Source organism: Poeciliopsis prolifica, unplaced genomic scaffold, assembly GCF_027474105.1.
Source record: "Poeciliopsis prolifica strain line A6 unplaced genomic scaffold, Auburn_PproV2 SCAFFOLD083, whole genome shotgun sequence".
NCBI lineage: Eukaryota > Metazoa > Chordata > Actinopteri > Cyprinodontiformes > Poeciliidae > Poeciliopsis > Poeciliopsis prolifica.
The window spans coordinates 499164-524478 of NW_026562458.1; the positions used below are offsets into that span (position 1 = coordinate 499164).

General features: G+C 44.5%; 1 protein-coding gene across 1 annotated transcript; it reads left to right on the plus strand.

Moving 5' to 3' along the window:
* Window positions 1–1801: 1801 nt before the first annotated feature.
* Window positions 1802–24179, plus strand: LOC129353096 (NLR family CARD domain-containing protein 3-like; the record flags this gene model as incomplete). Its single annotated transcript, XM_055022292.1, has 9 exons — window positions 1802–1914; window positions 2049–2166; window positions 3406–3525; window positions 5850–5928; window positions 6090–6315; window positions 6422–8222; window positions 8655–8828; window positions 23887–24060; window positions 24170–24179. Coding segments are annotated over exons 1-9 (2727 nt in total), but the record flags the coding sequence as incomplete, so codon positions are not given.
* Window positions 24180–25315: the final 1136 nt, after the last annotated feature.

Here is a 25315-nt window from a genome sequence, read left to right on the forward strand (position 1 = left end):
GTTCTCCACCAGAGGAAGATAATTTCCCACTATGAAGATTCCAGTTGGTACCAAGTTCAAACAGGTTCTGGTTCCATAAGAGCTGGATCACTAAAATAACAGCAACAGAGTGTTTGTGTTTAAACTCTGAGTTATGAGGATTCATTTGTACAGAAGTCAGAAGGTAAACTTTCCTCTGACTCCCAGTCAGTCTGACCAGTTAAACCAGTTTGGGTTTATTTCCCCTCAACACTTTCAGTTTAAACTCAGTAGTGATACCAGTCTGGTTCTGCTGTGGTTCTGTTGGGTCTCAATTTGTTGTTCAGATTTTCTTCTTCAGCTGTTTGGATCATTTGAACAACTGTAAGTTTCTTTGTTTCAACTTGAACTTTAATGTTTCTTATTTTTCTCTTTGATGTTCGGTGAACAGAAAACTAGTGACTAGAACCCAAAGTTTAATTTCTGCTGTTTGAATGTTAATCTAAGGGATTATTAGATTAATGATAAAGTGGAATCAAACAAATTGATGAAGAGCTGAATGATCTTCTCTGAACAAACTGTCTTATGTTTTTATTTCCTGGAGTCAAACTCTGGTTTCACTATTAAGTTAAACAAAAACGCTTCAAAGTAAAATATTATTAAAATGTGTTTAATCCAGTAAGATTATTGGATAGTTAATCTTTGATGTAGCTGATAATTCAAAAATATGAACTAAAATATTTCCTGTTGTTCAGGATGAATCATGAATGTAAATGTTGCTCCATGTCTCCATCTAGTGGACTGATGACCTTTTGGTTCAGGTCATTAATAATGACTCAGTGTAATATTTACTGCTGTTGTATTGATTTATTTAAGAGCTGCTGAGGAACAAATGATCTTTATTCATGTGCTGAACAGCAGAACTGTTCTGGTTCTGGTCACTTTTTTAAAAACATTTGGATAGTTTAAAATCTCCATCTGTTTAATAATCAGACATCAGGCAGGTGTAGTTTTCTCCACCAGAGGAGACAAATCCCCTATGAAGAGTCCAGTTGGTTCCAAGTTAAAACAGGTTCTGGTTCCATTAGAGCTGAACAGAACCTGGATCAGTAGAATAACAGAAGCAGAATGTTTGTGTTCAAAACGGGAGTCATGAGTAGATTTTTTATCTTCGGACGTCACAGATAAACTTTCCTCTGACAGTTCAGTAAAACCAGTTTGGTCTCATTTCTACTTCCTGATTAAACTCACCTGTTCATGTTTGGCACCGTCTGGTTCTGTGGGTCTCAGTTTGTTGATCACATATTCTGTTCAACTCTGTGGATCATTTGAAGAAACTGTAAGTTGCTTTGTTTTCTACTAAAACTTTGTCTTCAAGAATATTAATATCTGGTTATTATGTTTCTCTCTGAAGTTTGGAGAAAATGTTCACCTCTAATTTCAGATCAACCTTAATCTGTGCAGTTTGAAGGTTAATCAGCAGGATTATTGATGACCAAGAATCAAACATGATGAACATCTGATGTTATTTTCTTCTCTGAACAAATTGATTCATGGTTTTTATTTCCTAGAATCAAACTCTGGTCTCCACCATTAAAGACATGAACAACAAGTTTCTCCTGCTTTCTTTCAAAATAAAATGCTGCTACAGTGAAATGTGTTAAATTCAGTCAAATTACTAAATAGTTCAACTTTAGAGGCACATTTAATCCACTTGTAGAAATAAGTAAATAACTAACTATTATCTGATCTTTTTCCAGCACTAATGATGTAAAGGATGATCAGAGTTGATGTGCAGATGAATGATGTGTGTTTCCTCTGCAGGTGAAGCTAGAAAGTGTGTGTGAGCTGATGTGGATTCAGCAGCATGGATCAGTGTGAGGACAGAGAGGAGGGAGTCCCTCCCTCTAAAACCACTCTGTGTGGGGAAGATGAGAGCCAGAGCAAAGGTCAGAGGTGAGGTCACCATCTCTAACTGTCCACAGCCCTTTTCACACAGCGTTCACTATATCAGGCCAGAACAGACGTGGTGATGAAGCTGCTGCTGCTCCTCTTTGCTGATTCAGTTTTAATCATCATGTTTCTGTCAGGATCCATCAAAGACTCAAACCAGAAAGAACCAGAACCCAGCTGTGTGTCCTTTAAGAGCGACAGGTCAAAGTTTGAGAACATTAACTTTAAATCTCCTGGATCTCCACCATCAGAGAGGTGAGATGTTTCTACCTGCTGTAACTTCAGTTTATATCTGTTATTGTGGCCATGTGATGATACCAAGTTCTGTTGTAATAAAATCATTAGATAGTATTTCAGGTTATTTTCCTTTCATATGTATTACATCAATGACATTGATGTATCCATGGTAACATGGTACCATGGAGACAGTGAAATCCAAATGGATCGTTGGTACTGCAAAAATGAATGAAAGAACTTCTGAGTATTAATCTGATCCGTTTAGATCCACAGTCTGTATCCAGAGCTTCTACATGTCCATCTAGTTTACAGTAATCTCAATACTTGATATGTTGTTTCTATAAGTTCCATTTCACCATCATTTACATCATGATACTGCCCCCTACTGGCCAGTTACTGACACCATACATAAGCAATGATGAATAACAAAAAATGAACCAGAATGAACTCACTTCTCAATCAGGAAAAAAACAATTTCTATCCTGACATGACCTTTGAACCACAAACATTTAACATTAACATTTCTTACGTGTTTAATGTGACTTCTGTTTATGGGCATCTCATCTCAACCTTGGGCTTGTAAGATGCAACTTTAATTTTGACATGGCAGCAAATGTAGCACCTTCCCTGGAAATGTCTTTCTACATTATCCTATTTTTCAGACTATATACCGCTACTTTTTCCCCAAGCTTTGAACCATGTGACTTTTAGCTCGGTGTGGCAAATATTAAGGTGCACTCTAGTCTGGAAAGTACGGTGCTATTTTTGTTTTTTGACAACTTCTCGCTACAGAGTAAACATTCTTGTAATCCTTCTGCATTGGCAAGGAGCAAATGATTTGGTCCAAGAATAGCAGAATCTCTCCTACTATAGAATATTCTATTCCCCTTTGCTCTCCATGGCCCTCCATACATCCATCGGTTTGTTTACAACAGTCACCTGCATCACACCACTCAGCTGAAGGAAATGTCACAAGCTATGACACAAATGTTCATTGACAGAAATGTTGAAATTTTATGTTTATTTTACACATTTTTATAGCATTGGAAAATGTTAAGAATGATCCAGAAATGGTTAAAACCACTCTGTGTGAGGAAGATGAGAGCCAGAGCAAAGGTCAGAGGTGAGGTCACCATCTCTAACTGTCCACAGCCCTTTTCACACAGCGTTCACTATATCAGGCCAGAACAGACGTGGTGATGAAGCTGCTGCTGCTCCTCTTTGCTGATTAAGTTTTAATCATCATGTTTCTGTCAGGATCCATCAGAGACTCAAACCAGAACCAGAACCAGAACCCAGCTGTGTGTCCTTTAAGAGCAACAGGTCAAAGCATGAGATCATTAACTTTAAATCTCCTGGATCACCACCATCAGAGAGGTGAGCTGTTTCTAACTGCTGTAACTGTTCTGGTTATATCTGTCATTCTGGCCAGATGATACCAAGTTCTGTTGGATTCTGTTGTCATGGGAAAGTTAGAAGAAATTTCAGGTAATTTTTTGTTCATATGCATTACATCAATGTTATTGATGTCTAAATGGTAATATAATTCCATGGAGACAGTAAAATCCAAATGGATTGTTGCTACTGCAGAAATTAATTAAATAACTTCAGTATTTATCAGGTCCGTTTAGATCCAGTCTCTACACAGAGCTTCTACACGTCCATCTAGTTTACAGAAGTCTTAAAATTTGATCTGGGCAATTTGATCTGGAAGTATGACTCTGCCATACTTCCGAACCTACGATCGGAAGGTTGTAGGTTCGATTCCAGCTTTCTCCTGGCATATGTTGATGTGCCTCTGGGCAAGGCATTTAACCCCAAATTGCCTATCGTGCATGAACTTTTGTGAATGTGAATGTAGAGATTAATAATTAATCTCTACTAATTTAATTAGTAATATTTAAAGCGTTTTTAGTGGTCAAAATGACTGGAAAAGCACTATATAAATTCAATCCATTTACCATTTAAAATTCAATCTGATGTAGGCCTGTTGCGATAAAAGATAAATCAATTAATTGCACAATAAATTAAAACTATCGACCTCATTTTAATTATCGTCTATATCGTTTCTTCCTGCTTTTTTCTCATACTGTTGATGACACTGAATGAAACTCCGCTGCTCTCTACTGACCCTCCCTTCCTTATTTCCTTAGTGTAATGCCCAGCGCGCGCTGCATGATCTTATGTCGCCTATTGTCGGCCCATTATCATAACCTGAGAGACACATTAGCCGACAGAAATCCTCGCTATAACGGTTTGATTGAAACCGTATTGTGTCCAACAATGGACACAAAATAATAAATCCAGTTCACAAATTTTGAAACCAGGCATTAATAAATTCCTTACTACAATCTACCTCCAATGCATGTGGCGAGTGTCAGTCCTGACCGAATGAAAATCATTATAACCTATTTATGTCACGTTAACGAAGAAAAGTTACCGGGTTTTCTGGTAGAAATTTCGCTCCAACTCCTCCCCTAGTTATTTATATTTTTCTTGCATGAAATGTTGAATAAACATTCATGTTTCCACATATCATCTCTGATGTCTACTGGACTTCGGGTTGCACCGTGTCAGCTGTTCGGGATTCCCTCCGTGTTTCCCTCAGAATGCAGGAGGAGAATCCGCACGTTCTGATTGGCTACCGGTCACATTCAACAGGCTGCGTTACGCTCCTAGTCTGGGCAAATCCTGGATTTTGATCGGAGCGGTCACAACGATCTACCGTAACACACAACATAAGTGATAATCTCAGAACCAATAACGTTCTAAGATTGTCGTTCAGGGTAAAAAATTGTGTAGTTTGAAATATTGCATCAGGCAGTCGGATTCTTCTCTATTTAAATCTAATGATTACTGAAGGCCAATATACAATACAGACTTCATAATCTGCACTCTTTGGTTGAATGCAGTATTTATTTCCACTTTGGCTTTATGTTGTTTAGTTTTTATTCAAGTACATTTATTGTTCATGGAGACTAAGAATCTATTTTATTTTTGGTGGTTTTATTTATTTTGTGTATCAGTCCAAGCGTTAAGTGTTCTTTTGAAAGTAAAGTATATCTATCTTTGGCAAGAAACCGCATGTATTATTATGTGATTTCCATTAAATCAGTGTTAAAAGGTCTTCAAACAATATTAATTGTTGTAACTGTAGAAATGGAACCGGTAAGTACTCAGATGTTCCCAGTTATAGTTACAGAGGTTTGATCCATTATCTATAAAAATCAGCTGCTCTGTTCTAATGAAAACACCATTTAATCTTCAACTCTGGGGTGTTGATGATGGTTTTCTTCTGCTTTCTGCCTCCATGTCAGACTGTGGAAGATATTTCCACAATCTCGTCCATGTCCTCATCACCTCAGATTGATTCATAGGAACCTGATGGATGTCCCACACTGTCCTGGAGACCTGTGTGGACAAAGCCTTCACTTCCACTGTCCCCAACTCTGGGAAACTGTCTCCACCAGGAGTCCAAATTTTAAAATGTCTGGGTGTTAGAAGTCCAACTTCAGCAACAACTTTTTAAAATGTCTTCTGGGTGATTCTGGTGTTACTGGTCTCCATTCTTGAAGTTAATTTTGCTCCTAACTTATTTGTATTATTTTTTACGTGATGCTTTGTTTGTATGCTTTAAGAAATTTAAATGTCAAACTCATATGTGAATACTGATTTTCTAATTGTTCTTGGTTCCTCCACAGAGTGGACCAGCAGAGCTCAGAGGTTCCCAGAGGTCTGTTTGCCCAGCAGCATCAAACTCAGCTAGACTCCATATTTATGGTCTGTACATGTAAAAGAACAACTTTTCCATGAATTCTGTTCAAAGTCACCTTCATGCTGCACTTTGTAGACCACAGGACTGTCAGTCTGTCCAACATCCATCCGGTGTTTGGTGCCATGATTTCACTCTGATGTTTCCTTCATCTATTATTCTGTTCCAGTTGCTGGAAGACAACATTGTTACATTTGTGAAGAAAGAACTGAAGAAGATCCAGAAAATTCTGAGTCCAGATAACCCAGAACATTCAGAGAGTCAGAGAGATGATGAGGTGTTGGAAGGTGATGATGAAGAGCAGAGGAGGAGCAGCAGAGAGGCAGTGATGAAGATCACACTGAACTTCCTGAGGAGAATGAAGCAGGAAAAGCTGGCTGATCGTCTGCAGAACAGTAAGAGGATTTTGTCAGAGATTTTAAATTGTATATAAATCCCACGTTTGCTGAAGTGATGTAATCAAATTCAAAAGATAATTTTCTTTCATATTTTTGTAAATAGTTAATTCAGAACATCATGCTGCAGTTTGTCAACATGAACTTAAATCTGGTCTGAAGAAGAAGTTCCAGTCTGTGTTTGAGGGAATTGCTAAAGCAGGAAGTCCAACCCTTCTGAATCAGATCTACACAGAGCTCTACATCACAGAGGGAGGGACTGGAGAGGTCAATGATGAACATGAGGTCAGACAGATTGAAACAGCATCCAGGAAACTACACAGACCAGAAACAACAATCAGACAAGAAGACATCTTTAAAGTCCCACCTGGAAGAGATCAACCAATCAGAACAGTGATGACAAAGGGAGTGGCTGGCATTGGGAAAACAGTCCTAACACAGAAGTTCACTCTGGACTGGGCTGAAGACAAAGCCCACCAGAACATCCAGTTCATATTTCCATTCACCTTCAGAGAGCTGAATGTGCTGAAAGAGAAAAAGTTCAGCTTGGTGGAACTTGTTCACCATTTCTTTAGTGAAACCAAAGAAATCTGCAGCTTTGAACACTTCCAGGTTCTGTTCATCTTTGATGGCTTGGATGAGAGTCGACTTCCACTGGACTTCCACAACAAGGAGATCCTGACTGATGCTACAGAGTCCACCTCAGTGGATGTTCTGCTGACAAACCTCATCAGGGGGAAACTGCTTCCCTCTGCTCTCCTCTGGATAACCACACGACCTGCAGCAGCCAATCAGATCCCTCCTCAGAGTGTTGGCATGGTGACAGAGGTCAGAGGGTTCAATGACCCTCAGAAGGAGGAGTACTTCAGGAAGAGATTCAGAGATGAGGAGCAGGCCAGCAGGATCATCTCCCACATGAAGACATCACGAAGCCTCCACATCATGTGCCACATCCCGGTCTTCTGCTGGATCACTGCTACAGTTCTGGAGGATGTGTTGGAGACCAGAGAGGGAGGAGAGCTGCCCAGAACCCTGACTGAGATGTACATCCACTTCCTGGTGGTTCAGACCAAAGTGAAGAAGGTCAAGTATGATGGAGGAGCTGAAACAGATCCACACTGGAGTCCAGAGAGCAGGAAGATGATTGAGTCTCTGGGAAAACTGGCTTTTGATCAGCTGCAGAAAGGAAACCTGATCTTCTATGAATCAGACCTGACAGAGTGTGGCATCGATATCAGAGCAGCCTCAATGTACTCAGGAGTGTTCACACAGATCTTTAAAGAGGAGAGAGGTCTGTACCAGGAGAAGGTGTTCTGCTTCTTCCATCTGAGTGTTCAGGAGTTTCTGGCTGCTCTTCATGTTCATCTGACCTTCATCAACTCTGGAGTCAACCTGATGGAAGAAACACAAACATCTGTAAACCTTTCATTATTCAGAGACTCTAAACCAAAGTCTCTCCATCAGAGTGCTGTTGACCAGGCCTTACAGAGTCCAAATGGACACCTGGACTTGTTCCTTCGTTTCCTCCTGGGACTTTCACTGCAGACCAATCAGAGACTCCTACAAGGTCTGCTGACAAAGACAGGAAGTAGATCACAGACCAATCAGGAAACAGTTCAATACATCAAGGAGAAGATTAATGAGAATGTGTCTGCAGAGAAAAGCATCAATCTGTTCCACTGTCTGAATGAACTGAATGATCGTTCTCTAGTTAACGAGATCAAATGGTCTCTGAGTTTAGGAAGTCTCTCCACAGATAAACTGTCTCCTGCTCAGTGGTCAGCTCTGATCTTCATCTTACTGACATCAGGAAAAGATCTGGATGTGTTTGACCTGAAGAAATACTCTGCTTCAGAGGAGGTTCTTCTGAGGCTGCTGCCAGTGGTTAAAGCCTCCAACAAAGCTCTGTAAGGACACACATTGTTAATGCATTTGTTATTAATTATGAGGTAAATATTTGTTTTAATTTATGTTTTGGTGCATCGTTTCTTCAAAGTGTACCATTGGGGGTTGAGCAAAGAAGAAACAGACTTCCTATAGCAGCTCAACATAGTGTTAGATATTAAAGCAGCAAAACGTCTCCACTGTTAAAATTGAAATTGTATTAATATAGTTAATTTTGGAATTTCATGATGCTCTTTCCAACCTCTTTGTTACCTGTAGTTCAGTCCTTTATGGCTGGAGGTAGAAAAACTATAGAATGAACTAGTTCACAACAAATGCAAAGGTTGTGTAAAAAAAAACATTTCCTTCTTTGTCCAATAAAAACATTGTTGATCTGAAAGAACATAGATTTTCAGGAATTATTTAGTAACATATTTTCCTCCCTGTCTCCTCAGACTGAGTGGCTGTAACCTCTCAGAGAGAAGCTGTGAAGCTCTGTCCTCAGTTCTCAGCTCCCAGTCCTCCAGTCTCAGAGAACTGGACCTGAGTAACAACAACCTGCAGGATTCAGGAGTGAAGCTTCTCTCTGCTGGACTGAAGAGTCCAAACTGCAACCTGGAAACTCTCAGGTAAAATGTTCTCCATCCATCAGTTATGATGCAAATGTTTTTTCAGTTGTAAAGTAAAATAATAATGTCTTACTGTGAGATGGGTAACCATGCTAAGTCTCAACACACAAACATGGCTGGGTTGACATGGTTCAGGCTGACATTGATAGTGAAGCTCTGGATACTTGACAGATTGCTGCATACTGGTGCAGATAAGGAGCATTATCGCAGATCCTTTCTCCCAGCATTTGTTAGATTTCCTAATCCATTGAAAATGTGACTGATATTTATTTTTATGACCTGCAGAACTAGAAGCTCTCAGGTATGGAGGAACCTGCTGCAAGCAGAGAAAGTCTGATAGAGGAGGAATAAGGAAAAATGTCTTTAGTCAGTTTGATAGAAAACATTTAGTGAAAACTAAATATTTATTTTGATAATTAAATATCTAGTTTACAACCATGGCATGTATAAATTAATGAGTAACATTTTTAATCTCATTTTGTGTGACAAACTAAATAACTCTTTCTGTTAGTTATTATTTCTGTTAATTTTATTTGTGTCACTTTGGAAACAGCTGCCCTTTTAAACTATAGGAACCTTTCACATGGTGTATATATTGTATACGTAATACAGTATATTTTATATTATATATTTTATTACATATATGCAATACAAAATCAGAACCTTCTTGAAATTCACTGTTCTATTTCATCCCTACTGACCGCCAGAGGGCGGTGCTGAAAGCACTGAATGTTCCCTTCGCGCATGCGCCGTTCGAGTAATAATGCCAAAAGAGTCACTGTCAAGTTTCTCCTGGTTTGATTTCACTGTGCATTCCCAACTTGAAAAGGATGATCTTTTTTGTGAAATATAACTGGGGTTCACTCAAGGAGTCTTCATTTTAGTTATATTTATTTTTATATGATGCTCCAATCATACAGGTGAAAACCCTCAAAAGAAACAGAAACATCTAAATTACATTGTGAACTGAACAGGACAAATACACTGTGAAAACTCAAAATAAATTTCCACTGATTTAAATCATTTAATTCTACAGTATAATAAATTAACATTTTCTATCAATATGTTCTGCTTTAACTAATAAACACCAAGTGCATATAAATATCTATACATTTCCTTTTTTTTCTCATGAAAACAATCAAAAGTTAAAGTCCATGTAAAACAGTATTAGGAGCTTACCGGCTGTCCTTCACAGTTTTTTAAAGATTTGCACAGATTGTTCCTTGCATGTGATCAGCACTGTTTGTCACACATGCTATGCCACTCTCTCAAACAAGAGTGAGAGGTCAGCCACACCTAAAATACTTTTCCAATTGCCAGGAGATTGACTCCACCTGGTTCTCATCTGTAGCAGGCAGAGCACAAAGAAGCAACAAGAGGGGAGTGGCTTCTTGGCAGTTCACCAGAACACCTCCCACTCGATCTTTCCAAGGAATCGATGGAGAGATCGCAGAATAAATTCCTGTGAACTGCTTTTCAGTTATATATTTGTTCCTCCACTGGCAATAGAACCACCAGGCGCCGAACATCTCTATGCAGGACTGTAGTTTGTGCAGGTTCTTTCAGGACTCCAGACAAAGGCTGGCTTGGTATGAGTCTTGTCACAGGAACGCAGGAGCTTTGGACGACTTTGACATTCACATCCCGTACAATGCCCTTTGCATCCGAGTTGACGCTCACAACCCGTCCTAACTTGAATTGGCCCCGCACTGCATTTTGGTCACATAGCCAAACAATATCGCCAGCTGTGACATTTCGATGTGATGTGTGCCATTTGCTTCTCACAAATAAGTTTGGACCAGAAAGCTGGCTCCATGATCTCCAGAATCTATTGACATGATGCTGCATCTCCCTGAGTCTTTTATAAGGATAGCTTGCAAAGTCAAATGTTCTGATGTCACCGTTTGGAGAGGCCCGTCCTAAGAGGAGTGAGTTGGGTGATACATACAAGATGCAATCTTCACGGCTCTGTACCTGGGCATCAATAGGACGTTCGTTGGCGAGATTAGCAGCAAGTTGGAATGTAGTCTGAAGCTCATTGTAATTGAGGCCAATGTTGGTGCCCAAACTCTGGAGTGCCTTCTTAATGATGCGGACGGCAGCTTCAGCAGCTCCATTGCGATGAGGCGAGTCAGCTGGATTAATTATCCACTCCCATTGGGTGCCTTTTTGAGCAGACATCTCCTCTATTGCATCTTTGTCTTGGGAATCCAGGAACTGATACAACTCTTTTAATACAGACTTGGCACCAATGAAATTTGTCCCTGGATCAGACCAGATCTTCTTTGGATGTCCTCTAATTGCAGTGAATCGTTGGTAAGTCATCAAAAAGCTCTCTGTTGACATCGTGTCTACCAGGTCTACATGGACAGCCCTGCTGGCCATGCAGCTGAAAACAACACCCCACACTTTCATGGAGACTCTTTTCTTGACAACATCCTTGACAAGGTATGGTCCAAAGAGGTCAACTGCTGTGTACTCAAACGGGGCTGCAGGTTTGGTTCTTTCAGGAGGTAAATCCCCCATTATTTGTTGGCATCTTCTTGCTTTATACTTTTTGCAGATAAGACAGTTTTCCACTACTTTTTGGCAATTCTCCTCCCTTGAATGACCCAGCCTTTTCTTCTCATTTTCAGCAGGGTTGCAGCCACTCCTTCATGACCCTCATTGTGTGCCTCTCGAGCCAACAAATTAGAGACCCATGCATCAGATGGTAGAAGGGGGGGACTGCCATGCCGTCGTCTCCGAAACAATGGATTCTCCACCACAGACTAATAATCCAGTTTCTGCCTCTCGGTACACCACCAGGCGGTCTGTAGTGGTAGCTGGAAAGGTTACCCCTCTTGAGCAGCAAGACAGATGTCTGAAGGCATCCTGTCGCTCGGAAGCAGTAATGACCCCACTTGTTGGCACAGCCTCCCACTTTGGTGTCTTTATGGACTTGTTTCCAGACATAAATTTTCTGGCAGCTCTCCACATGAAAGAAACAGTCTTGACCAGAGACATTAGGCTACTGAACCACCTTTCATCCACCAAGTTTTGTACAGCAGGAGGTCTCCGCTTAGAACTTTGCCCAGAACTTTGATCTCTCTTTGCTTGGGCTCTGGTGACTGCTGCAAATGTCTTCTTTTGCAATTATTAATGCTTCTCGAGCTGCAGTAGAGACCTCTTTTGCAGACATAATGGGCCACTCACACTCAGGGAGTGTAGGAATTTTGGTCCTTCTTGCCACTCTGAATTAACATCGAGTTCTCTTGGTCCAGCTCCTCGAGTGATAATGTCGGCTATGTTGAGTTGTCCAGGGATCCACCACCAGTCTTGTAACTGTGTACTGCTTTGAATTTCTCCAATTCTATTAGCGAAGAAGGTTCGAAATCCATAGCTCTCACGTTGAATGGCTCCAAGAATTGTTTGACTGTCCAATAAATGGTACCACTGGCTGATCTTCATATGGGCATGTTGCTCAAAATATTTTTTAAGACGACTTGCAAACACCGCACCACAAAGCTCTGCTTTGACTGCATCCCCTTTCTGGTCTAGAGGTGTCAACTTTGCTTTGACTCCACTAGTCGAACTGTTATCTGTTTGCAGCAGTTCCACCGTAAGTAGAGAACAGCACCATATGAGTTTTCACTGCCATCTGAAAAGGTAATTGCAATGGGTTGAGTAGTGACATCTGGAGGAGTAAGGGCTCTTGGAAATGCAATTTTACTTAGCTGTACATACTCCTCAAATAGATCAACCGCATCTCTCTGGAGATCATCAGATAAGGGAAGGTCCCATGTCTCTCTGACAATGTTACAATTTGGTTTTGCCTCTTGGAATGCTCTTCGGACCAAAATGGCCCCTTTTTGCTTTGCTGGTGTTGTCAGGCCGATTGGGTCATATAACCCAGCTACTTGACTCAACAGTTCACGCCGTGTCAATGGGTGTGGTGTCTTTATCCGTACTTCCTCTAGCAGCAAATCTTGGCCAAGTCTCATTTTTTTCTTTCGCTTGGAGAAATTGATTCTCACCATGACGTGCAACTTGTCTTCATTTGCGATGTAACCAAGGCCAAGTGCCTTATTGTTCTCCTCCTTCAGTTGATTTGGCAGGACAATCATCTGTGGTGATGTCCCCAGTTTCTCTTCCTTATTTTTGCCAGAGAAGACCCATGGTTTTAGCTCAAATCCTCCTGCTTTTAGAATCAACTCTACATTCTTTGTGATGACCTTAAGTCTTTTGCGGCAGTTGTGGGATGTTAATATGTCATCAACGTAGCTGTGTTCATGCAATACTTGATGTTCATCTTTCATGCTGCTGAATTGAGGAAGGTTAGCTGTCTCTCTCATGGCGAGTTGTGCTATACAACCTGCTGGTTTGTCCCCAATGTTTACCCGTGTAATTGCATACTCCTCCAACTCTTCATCCTCTGAATCACGCCACAAGAAGCGATGCAGATGGACTTCCCGCTCCTCAAGCCAGACAGAATTGTACATTTTTCTGATGTCTCCCAGAGCAGCATAAGACCCCTGGCGGAACTTGAGGAGGACTGCTCGGATGGAATTGAGGACATCAGGACCTTTCAACAACAGATCATTTAGACTTTGGCCTTTATACTTTTGACTGCTGTTCCATACGAGTCTCACAGGGGTTGTAACAGAATGTGGATTGGGAGCGATGAGATGGCTTATATACCAGACAGGTCCTTTCCAGGTGTTTAAAACCTCTTCAGTCAGTTTTTTGCAGCCTGTCGGTCAACCATTTCATGAACTTGAGCACTGTAAGCCTTTTTCCACAGTGGTTCCTTGGCTAGTTGTTTCTCCGTTCTGAGAAAAGTTGCCTCCACTGCTTTTTTGTTGTTTGGTAATGTGGAGGGGTCCTCAAGCCATGGATAGCTTGCATGCCAATGGGGATTATCGCTGTGGTCATCAGCACCAGCATATGTCAGTCCACTCTTTACCACTTCTAATTCTCTCTCTTCAGCCAAGGTCATTTCTTTGCCACCGGGCTGGCAGTTGCCACAGCGGCACCCTCCACATTTTGGGGTGCAAGCAGCACCAATGCTGTCCCACTTCCACCATTCAAGGAAATCACGAGTGGTAGCTGCAGAGCTAAAATGTTTGATGGTAGATGAGGAGCACACATGCTCTTTGTACATCACTGCAGCGGTTCTCATTGACCGGGCAAAGTGGGTTCTGGATTGGTGTGCTGTGAATGTAGCCTCTTCAAACAGCTCAGGGTGTGTTCCTGCGACTGTCTTTCCCAGTGGTCCATCCCATAATACAAGATCTCCTACAGCACGTATCTTCTGTGGAACCAGCCGACCTTCTTTGTGACTTATTAACAGCTGTATCTGTCTTGGTCTCACGAGTTCACTAAGAGGGATGTCTGGGAAGAACTTTTGAAGTGCTTTCTCAGTTACATGTTGATGGATGTCTGCAATGCTGTCCAAACCATAGCAGAGGAGTTGGTGGGACTTGAAGTTTCCCTTTTCTGTTCTGACCCGGATCTTTAGGAGGTACCGTCTTGTGGTAACTTGAACTTTCATTCCTCCTACACCGTGGACAACCAGGGTTATGGCTTCACTTCTCAGGTTTAATTGATCGGCTGCATCATGTGTTATATAGTTGGTGTCTGATGCTAGATCAATTAGAGTCCCAATTTTTTGTCCTGCATTAGCTGTGACCTCTAATAGCATCATGATGACAGGCCACTCCACCAAACCATTCTTTGCTAGAAGGTTGGGCTGATTGGACACAGATGTTTTAGCCACTGCATTACAAAAGACATGACGGCACTTTTCTGCCTGTTCAGGTGGGAGGCCTTTAATGAAATCTTCTTGAGCTTGGGTGTAGCGGCCTGCTGCATCACCTCCCACTGTAATGTCTTTGCGCCTCTGGATAGAATGCTCTCGGGCCACATCTGCCCTTGGACAGAGATAATAATGGTGCTCTGCAGTGTGTTGCTCTTTGCAGTCTAATCTTCTGCACAGAAATTCAGTTTTACAGGTCTCATCTCATTGTGAATCTCCAGACATTTTTTGCAGGCCCCCAGTTTCTTGACAGCTTCCTTCTTTTCTGGCAGCTTGAGCATACGGAACTTTTTACAGAAATACAGCCTTTTTCTATGTTTCCCGTCTCCACAAACCACACATCCTTGAGACATGTTTGTTGACTGAATAGAAGTTCTGGTTCGGGCTTGCCGTGATTCAGACCTTGGTTTTGACTCCTCATCCTTCAATTGATCCAGCTTTTCATAAATTGCTTCTTGACCTTGAAGAAATTTCAGGAGGTAGTCAAATCTTTTGTCATGTTCAGCCTCAGTCCCTTTACTGGCTATATGGAGAAGCCATTCCTTTTTCAGGCTGTCTGGAAGTTTACTCTCTATTGCTTTTGTTATAAGGGGGTTCTTTATAGCACCAGTTGCACCAAGCTCTTCAAGATCTGTCAGAGCCTTTTCAACAGTTTGAATTAGCTCAACAATCTTCCTGGGCTGGTTGCCTTTAACTGGTGGAACTTTTTGAAGCTCCTCCACTATTTCCAGGGCAATAGTTGTTTTATTTCCAAAGCGATTCTCTAGAACCCGGAATATTTCATCAGCTGTTGTGTAAGATGTGAGACGATGGTCTCGTACTATTTTCTCATCCACACTATCGAGAAGATGATACTTTTTAACCTCTTTTGATCCAGTAGGTTCTCCCTGCATCTGGAGCGCTTCCCAATCTTTCTTCCACTGATAAAACCCTCTACACACCCCAGTGAATTTTGGTAGAGCAGCAGGCTTTAGTTTAATGGCTGGGGCCACAGGAAAACTCATAGAAGTGCTTAACCTTTTGGTCCCTTCTATGGTTTGTTTTTCAATAAATTCTGCTTTTCTTAAAGTTAGTTTTGGTAATATGGTCTCAAGAGCTCTGATACGACTCTGAAACTGATGTTGCTCTGCATGAGGAGCCCAGCACTTCCAATGTTTATGCGCTGCCTTTGCTGTCTTTACAAGTTCTTGCAGATGCTCTATCATGAACCCATATGCATCTGTGCTTTTACTTGGATTCACAGTGCTCACATAATCTGCGTGTGACTCTGCAGTTGTTATAGCTTGTGTCAGTTCATATTCCCCAAAATTTTCCCATAATGTCTTTTGTATTAGATTTTTTAGCTCTTGCATTTTTTTCTCACATTCTGTGGTTGTTTTATCCAAATCAGCCTTTTGTTGTTCACTTAACACCTCTGGATCTGGATTTTCAGCAGCATATTGTTCTGCAACATCATCATTGGCTTCAAGGACTTTACTGGCTTCTACTGTGAGCTTTGTAAAGTTGTCCCTGAGCTCTTCCTCAGACATCATTGTATGCATTCGTAGCACATTATTGGCTAAACGGGAGAATTGACGCTTCACTGTTGTTCTAGCACTCTTCAACTGCTCTAACACTACTGAGTCAGCCATTTTGATTTTAGCAGCAGGGCAAACAACAATCTTGACTTGTCTCTTTGAGGACACGTTTGGTCCAGCAAACAACTCTTAGTTTCCCTCCAGTCTTTAGACTGCGGGTTTTCACTGTCAAGTTTCTCCTGGTTTGATTTCACTGTGCATTCCCAACTTGAAAAGGATGATCTTTTTGTGAAATATAACTGGGGTTCACTCAAGGAGTCTTCATTTTAGTTATATTTATTTTTATATGATGCTCCAATCATACAGGTGAAAACCCTCAAAAGAAACAGAAACATCTAAATTACATTGTGAACTGAACAGGACAAATACACTGTGAAAACTCAAAATAAATTTCCACTGATTTAAATCATTTAATTCTACAGTATAATAAATTAACATTTTCTATCAATATGTTCTGCTTTAACTAATAAACACCAAGTGCATATAAATATCTATACATTTCCTTTTTTTTCTCATGAAAACAATCAAAAGTTAAAGTCCATGTAAAACAGTATTAGGAGCTTACCGGCTGTCCTTCACAGTTTTTTAAAGATTTGCACAGATTGTTCCTTGCATGTGATCAGCACTGTTTGTCACACATGCTATGCCACTCTCTCAAACAAGAGTGAGAGGTCAGCCACACCTAAAATACTTTTCCAATTGCCAGGAGATTGACTCCACCTGGTTCTCATCTGTAGCAGGCAGAGCACAAAGAAGCAACAAGAGGGGAGTGGCTTCTTGGCAGTTCACCAGAACAGTCACACCTGTGACATATCGGATGATCAATCAGAGGCTATATAGCATGACGTCATCCGATGCTCTGTTCCTCTTTTCTTCTCGCGTGCGGTTCGCTTTGCATGGCATCGGCCTTTTGGATCTTTTCGCCATCGTTGGAAGCCCGATTGCCTGTTGGCCGGAGTAGCGGTGTGTCGCCCTCCTAGGGCTGCGACGGATCTTCGATTCACGGTACTGTTTGTTGGAGCTACGCTAACGGTGTTAGCCTTTCTCAGTTTGCCGTTTGGCTTTAATTGTTGACGGTTGCGTCTCGCCCCCTCTCCCAATTTTAGCCGAACCTTTCGGCCGGTTTGTTTTTTGCTTTGATTGGTGACGGGTGCCCTTTTTGCCCCCTCTCCCGAGTTTTTGGATTTTGGTCCGCGGCGGCGTTCACGCCCCCTCGCCCATTCTTGGTCTGTGTTATTATTAAAACATCTCTGTGACTGGTGACGGTAGCGTCTCGCTCCCTCTCCCAGTTTCAGCCGATCTTGTGTTTGTAGTTTTGTGTGGGATTCACCTGACTTCGTTTGCTGCTTTGATTGGTGACGGCTGCATTTTCGCCCCCTCTCCCGATCTTAGCAAGCCTCCTGTTCTGGATTGGGCTGCGTGTTGCCCCTCCGGGTTTGGTTGGTGACGGCTGCGTTTTCGCCCCCTCTCCCGATTTGATTTTTTCCTTGCCCTTTGTTCTGGGCATAGCTGACGGTGTCAGCCCCTTTGTTGCTCTTTTCTTGTGATTGGTGACGGTTGCGTTCTCCGCCCCCTCTCCCAATCGTGGTCGGTTCTGTCTGCCTGTGGTGGGACAGCGGCGCTATGGATAGCTCCCACTGTTGTGCGGATTGCGGGGCTGTGCTTCAGGCGGATGATGGGCACGACCGGTGCCCTGCCTGCCTCGGGCATGATCACCTGGCTGAGGCCCTGTCGGGCGATCCCTGCATGAACTGCAGCTACATGCCCCATGCTGTGAAGGTTGCTCGTCTGGCCCAGTTACGCCCAGAGCGTGACGGTGACCTTCCACCTTCTGGGCAGGTTGCCACGGCTAGGCGCTCTAAGCGCAGGACCGAGGCTGCAGCCTCCGTAGCTCCTCCTAAGAAGAGGCGAGCTAAGTCTGACCAGGGTCTTTCCACGATGGTTGAGCGTTTGTCTGCGGAATTGGCAGAGATGAAGTCCCTTCTTCAGGCACCTCAGAAGGTGGATGTTTCCATGGATGGGTTCTCTTCCCCGCCTATGCCGGAGTTGGCCGTGGAGGAGGATGTACTGTCTTTGGCTGCCTCTGCCTCTCACTTTCGGCATGAGGAGGAAGATGCACAGTCATCCCGCGCTTCGGAGACCGGCTCACGCTCTTCGTCTCAGAGTGCGGCTAGTGGCTCTGGTGGCAGTTCCATGCAGGACGTCATGCGTATGGCCTTGGGGCAGTTGCAGCTGGATGTCCCGCAGATGACGGAGTCCGCTCCTGGCAGTGCTTTTTTCAGGCGCGGACGTGCCCCTACCCCCTTTTCTGTCCCTCCATCGGAGGAGTACCTCAGGGAGTTGCATGCTTGTTGGCGGACCCTAGGGCCTTTTCACGTCTCTCCGCCGATGGTCGGGTGTTGGCAGCTATGCACGAGTCGGTTACAGCAGGCTTGGATCGCATGCCGGCAGTCGAACCTGCTGTTGCCTCGCTCATCGTGTCCCCTGACGAGGCCCTGCGTGATGATGTTCGGTGCCCGCGGGCTCAATGTCGTATTACGGATGGCTTCCTCTGTAAAGCATATAATGCCGGAGCGCGTGCTGGCCGCCTTGGCAATTCCTTGGCGCACCTCATGTTTGCCCTTTCTGGGTCCCTTCAGGATGCCAGTGGGGCTGATGCAGCTGTTGGCTTTAGCGATGCGGCGCTTCAGGCCTTTGCGTTGATGACCAGGGAGCTTGGGCGTGTGATGTCTTTCTAGTCCAGGCTCGTCGACAGGTCTGGCTGGCTCAGTCCACGTTGACTGAACCATGCCGTAGGACCCTCCGTGATGTTCCTGTGGTGCCAGGGGAGTTATTCAGTTCTGCTGCCTTGGATGCACTGCAACGTTCTGTTCAGGCGCGGCAGACTAGGCAGCAGCTTTCAGGCCTCAGCAGGGGGATGCCCCCTCCTCCTCATGGTCCGAGGCGCCCGTCGGCTGGCCCCAGCATTCGGCCGCCGCCTCAGGGGTGTGATCGGCCTGGTGGATTTCGGCCTCATGCGGTGCAGCAGAGGTCCAGGAGGGATTTTCGTGGGCCGGTCCGTCAACCAGCCAGGCACTCCCGGGCCGCAGACTTTGGCCGCCCCACCCACAGAGCCCCTAGGGGCCTTGGGGAGAGAAAGTGACTCCACCGGGCCGGCCGTCGGACGTTTTTCTCATCGGCAGCTCAGTTACTGGGCTGCTCTTGCTGTGGATCCGTGGGTGGTTGCCACTCTGACCCATGGATACCGGCTACAGTTCCGACGGCGGCCTCACATCTCACGCCGGGTCAGGGAGACTGTCATCACCGACCCGGTGAAAGCTCAGGCCTTGGACCAGGAGCTTTCCGCCCTCCTGGCCAAGGGTGCACTCGAGGCGGTGGATCCTCTGCGGCAACCCAGAGGCTACTATTCGACCTACTTCCTCGTGCCGAAAAAGACTGGTGGATTTCGTCCCATTTTGGACCTCAGGGGTCTCAATCAGTGTTTAAAGGTCCTGCCGTTCCACATGCTCACGACGGCAGAGGTTCTTCGCGCCGTGACGAAGGGGGACTGGTTTACCTCAATCGACCTTACGGACGCTTACTTTCATGTACCTGTTGCGGCAGATCATCGTCGTTTTCTGAGGTTTGCCTATCGGGGTCGCCACTGGCAGTTCCGTGTGCTCCCGTTCGGCCTCTCCCTTTCCCCGAGGGTGTTCACTCGATGCGTGAAGGCAGCCCTCTCTCCTCTGCAGGCCCGTGGCATGAAGGTTATGCCATACCTCGACGATTGGCTTCTTTGCGCCCCGTCTCGAGAGCAGGCTTCTCACGATACGAGTCGCCTGCTCGCTCATGTCCCGGTTGGGCCTCCGGGTGAACTTGGAGAAGAGCTGTCTGATTCCATCGCAGACAACCACTTTTCTTGGAGTGCGTTTGGATTCTCCCTCCATGATGGCCTACCCGTCTGTCCAGAGGGTGGACAACATTCTCCAGCTGGTGAGTCGATTCAGGCTGGGCAGGGCCCTTCCTTACGTTGCCTTCTTGCAGCTGCTGGGCAAACTGACATCGGTTACTCGGGTCGTGCCCTTGGGTCTGCTCTCGCTGCGCCCTTTGCAGAGGTGGGTCAACAGCTGGAACCTGGATCCCAGGCTTCACAGGCACCGCAGGCTCGTGGTGACATGGCTGTGTCTTCGCGCCCTGAGTCCATGGCGAGACAGGACCTATTTGTCCAGGGGTGTGTAGATGGGTGTGATTGTGTGTCGCAGAGAGGTGGTCACGACAGATGCCAGCTCTGTGGGATGGGGCGCTGTGTGGCAACACCAGGCGGTTCGGGGCTGGTGTCCGCGGGATCGCTCCAGGCATATAAATGTGTTGGAGCTGCGTGCTGTACATTTGGCTCTCAGGCATTTTTTGCCCCGCCTGGAGGGGAGACATGTCCTGGTTCGGTCGGACAACACCTCTGTTGTCTACCACATCAACCACCAAGGTGGCACCAGGTCAGCGCAGCTTCTGAAGGAGTCCCAGGATCTCCTGGTATGGGCATCGGTTCACCTGTCCACCCTGCAGGCGGTGTACTTACCGGGGTTGTGCAATCAGGTAGCAGACTCCCTTTCCCGACAGGCGCCGGCTCCGGGAGAGTGGTCCCTCCACAGCGACGTGGTCCGCCTGGTCTGGGGCCTTTTCGGTCAGGCGGAGGTCGATCTGTTCGCCACAGAGGCCTCGACTCATTGTCCTCTGTGGTTTTCCCTTACAGGGGCCGCCGGTGCCCTGGCCCAGGATGCCTTGGCCCATCCTTGGCCCAGGGTCCTCCTATATGCCTTCCCACCCCTTTCCCTGATTTGGCCGACTCTTCGAGGGTGCTCGAGGAGGGCCACAGGATGTTGCTGGTAGCTCCGTGTTGGCCGGCACGGCCGTGGTTCCCACTTCTACGGAGTCTGTGTCACGGTGTCCCGTGGTGTCTCCCGCCCAGGAGGGATTTACTGTCTCAGTTGGGGGGTCAGATATGGCATCCCAATCCTCACCGCCTCCGGCTGTGGGTGTGGCCACTGGGAGGCTTGAACTGCAGCTGACTGGGTATTCGGCTCCTGTCAGGCACACTATTTTGAGTGCGAGGGCATCCTCCACTCGTCAGCAATATGACAACAGATGGCGTCTGTTTTCCCGGTGGTGTTTTGCCCGTAATGTTGATCCGGTCACCTGTGCGGTTCCCACTGTTTTGGAGTTTCTTCAGTCCCTTCTTGATGAGGGCCGCTCCCCTTCGACACTTAAGGTCTATGTGGCAGCTATATCGTCTTGTCATGCTGAGATTGATGGCCGTACAGTGGGGAGCCATAATCTTGTTTCTCTTTTTTTGCGTGGTGCTCGTAGGCTGCGCCCTCCACTGGCCCCGCGAGCACCAGTTTTGGGACCTGTCCTTGGTCCTCAGTGCTCTGTGCCACCCTCCATTTGAGCCTCTGGTTCAGGCGGACCTCAAATGGTTGTCATGTAAAACTGCCTTTTTGTTGGCTATTGTCTCAGCTAAGAGGGTCAGTGAGCTACATGCTCTTTCTGTCAGTCCATCGTGCCTGAGGTGGAGTTCGGATGGCTCTGGTGTCACCTTGTGGCCGAACCCGGCGTTTGCCCCAAAGGTGTTTTCTCCTTCTTATTGTAACCAGCCGTTGAAATTGGCGCGTTTCCGGCCCATCTCAGGGGACGCTGGTGATGGTCCTGAGTTGCTGTGCCCAGTGAGGGCACTGGAGGCCTATCTTGCAGCCACTGCTGCCTTACGACGTTCAGACCAGCTGTTCTTGTGCTATGGGGGCCCTCGATTGGGTTGTCCTCTGTCTAAACAGCGTCTCTCCCATTGGATTGTGGATGTCATTTGCCACGCCTACGCTGCGGGGCACCATCCCCGGCCAGTCGGCGTGACGGCGCACTCTACCAGGAGCGTTTCCACCTCCTGGGCCGCCTTGAGAGGAGTTCCACTGGAAGCTATATGTGCTGCTGCGTCGTGGGCTTCTCCGAGCACATTCACTAGGTTTTACAAACGTGAATGTGGCATCCTCTCATCCTCTGGACCAGGTTCTCTTGCAAGGGTCTTCTGGGCCTTCTCAGTGAGGTGCGTGCTCGGATTCCTTGTGACATCGCTGGTATTCGTCATTCAGTGCTTTCAGCACCGCCCTCTGGCGGTCAGTAGGGATGAAATAGAACGAAAGTTACATATGTAACTACGGTTCTATGAATCCCGGATGACCGCCAGAGCTTCTCTGTCACTCAGAATCCTTGCATTTCGCGAGAAGATTCTGTAGGAACAGAGCATCGGATGACGTCATGCTATATAGCCTCTGATTGATCATCCGATATGTCACAGGTGTGACTCTTTTGGCATTATTACTCGAACGGCGCATGCGCGAAGGGAACATTCAGTGCTTTCAGCACCGCCCTCTGGCGGTCATCCGGGATTCATAGAACCGTAGTTACATATGTAACTTTCGTTTTACAGACCATAAGAGATCTTTTAAGCTAAACAGTCATTAATATGTAAAATAACACGATGCAGAATTTGAATTAATATGCATTATTTCTTATCTTCAATTAAATTCCGAATATATTTGATATTCTTCGATATAGTCAATAAATAATGTGAACATGAACCAAGTGATGAAATTGTAAGTGAACGTATTTGGAATTGAGGATGCCTGTGCACTGTTTTTTTTCTCCACAAATTTTAGTCAAAAAAATGTTTTTCCAAAATTTGAAATTTTGTCTATTACACTTTTTGACACAACTTCTCCTGCTGTAGAATAAATGAAGTAAACAATACATTTATGTGAAATAATTGATCAAAAGCAACTGAGTAATTTATAGAATGGCTGAATACCTGAGTTTATCCAGGTGGATCTGGATTCATTTTCATGCCTTAGGTGAATTTATTGAAATAAGACAGTTCTGAATGTTTAAAATATATTTGGAGGTTCGTTCAATGTTGATATTTATGAATGTAATTTTAATTGTGGTGATTCTGAAAGTGTGTTTTCCATGTGTTTAGTAACTTTAGTGTCAGGTTGGTGTTTTCAGAACTTTTTAATTTAAATACTGGGTTAAATTTCCCTGTATTTAATGTTTGGCTTGTTTTTGGAATGTTTTTGGAGAGTATTTGTATCTATTTGTATTTGTATCTATTTGTTTCTAATTTTTCCCACATAGATTTGTCGTAATTTTTTTTGTCAAACAAAAAATCAGCTTTTATTCAATCCTTTTATAGAACAATTTGATTCTTGTTCAAATAATAATTTTTGTCACTTGCAGCTCAGTTTTCCATCTCTGTATCCAACAGTTAAACATGTAAAGATGAAACTGTAGATTTGCTCTGCTTTGATTCAAGCTGCTGTTTTCCCTCAAACCAGCTCTGATGCTGATCCTCAAACTGAGCCTGATGCTGATCTTCAGCCCAGCCTTGATTCTCAGGCTTCATTGGACTCTTTCTGTTAAAACTGACATGGATTCATTTAGTTCATAGAGGAATTTAATATTTCTTGCCAGCCTCCTTGTTGCCTTTAGTTCAGTCCTTCATGGCTGGAGGCCCAATATAGACTGAACCCAGTTCACAAAAAGGCAACATGATTATATATAAAACAGTTCATTAAATCAGTAAAGAGGAACATTGTTGACTGGAAAAAAGACATTTTAATAAATTCTTTAATACCATATTTCCTCCCTGTCTCCTCAGACTGAGTGGCTGTAACCTCTCAGAGAGAAGCTGTGAAGCTCTGTCCTCAGTTCTCAGCTCCCAGTCCTCCAGTCTCAGAGAACTGGACCTGAGTAACAACAACCTGCAGGATTCAGGAGTGAAGCTTCTCTCTGCTGGACTGAAGAGTCCAAACTGCAACCTGGAAACTCTCAGGTAACTTGGGCCATCCATCCATCCGTCCGTCCGTCCGTCCGTCCGTCCAGACCTTGTCTCTACCTCAATGTTGTCATTTTCTCATCATGTGATGATTGTGTGTCTGCAGCTTATCAGGCTGTTGGTCTCAGAGGAAGCTGTGCTTCTCTGGCCTCAGCTCTGACCTCCAACCCCTCCCATCTGAAGAGTTGGACCTGAGCTACAATCATCCAGGAGACTCAGGAGTGAAGCTGCTGTCGGCTGGACTGAAGGATCCACACTGGAGACTGGAAGCTCTCAGGTATGGAGGAACCTGCTGCAGGAGCAGAGAAGGTCTGATAGAGGAGGAAGAGGGAGAAATGTCTTTAGTCAGTCTGCTGGAAAACATTTAGTTTGATGCTGAATGTTTAATTTGATAATTAAATATTTAGACGCCTTATCTGGAGGCAGAGATCATCACCCAGTTTTCTGGAATATTCTCCAGACTAAAAACGGGTCACAAGGAAAATTAAAGAGTGGGATGGTTTAATAGTTTAATAGGGACTCTGACTAAATGAATAAAGAAGTTCAGTTAGATTTCCATGGTGATCATCAATTTGGTTCATAGAGGATTTTAATATTCCTCTATATTAAATCAAATCTAATATTTAAAACAATATTTGATGGAGTTGCAGAACAATCAGTAGAATGATGTCATTTCCTCTCAGAGCAGCTTGGAAATCTGAGAGGAAAGATGCAAACAAAAACTTTCTGGACTGTTGGATCTGCTGGTTCTGGTTCCAGATGCTCCTTGGACACTTTCACAAGCCATTACTGCAGCTGCTGCATTCAGGATGCTGCTTCTTCTTCTTGGGCTCATTGTAAATGTGTGCAGCGCACCTGGTGGTGCTGGCTGGTAGAGGAAGTGCTGAAAGGTTGGAGGTGTTTGTCAGAGGTGTGTGATGATGAAAGCCTCTCCCTGGTTTGTGAGTCTGAGCTCAGAGATCAAATCTTTGATTCTTGTTGAATCTTTGTTGAATGTGATGCAGCTTCTCCTTTTAATGTTTGTATTTCTGGATATTACAGTGAGGCCACAGCAGGTTTTCAGCAGCAGGGCTGTTTAGTGTTTCATTCCTTCATCTGTGTGTGGGAGTGTGGATGGATCAGGTATCCAGGTGTTGATCAGAGTTTAGATTGATTGTATTTTAATGCTGATTATTAAATCAGGTGGAGCTTCCAGAAATGTTTCCTTAGTTTCCTGATGTCCTTTTAGGCTTCAGTGAGTTTCTTCAGGTTG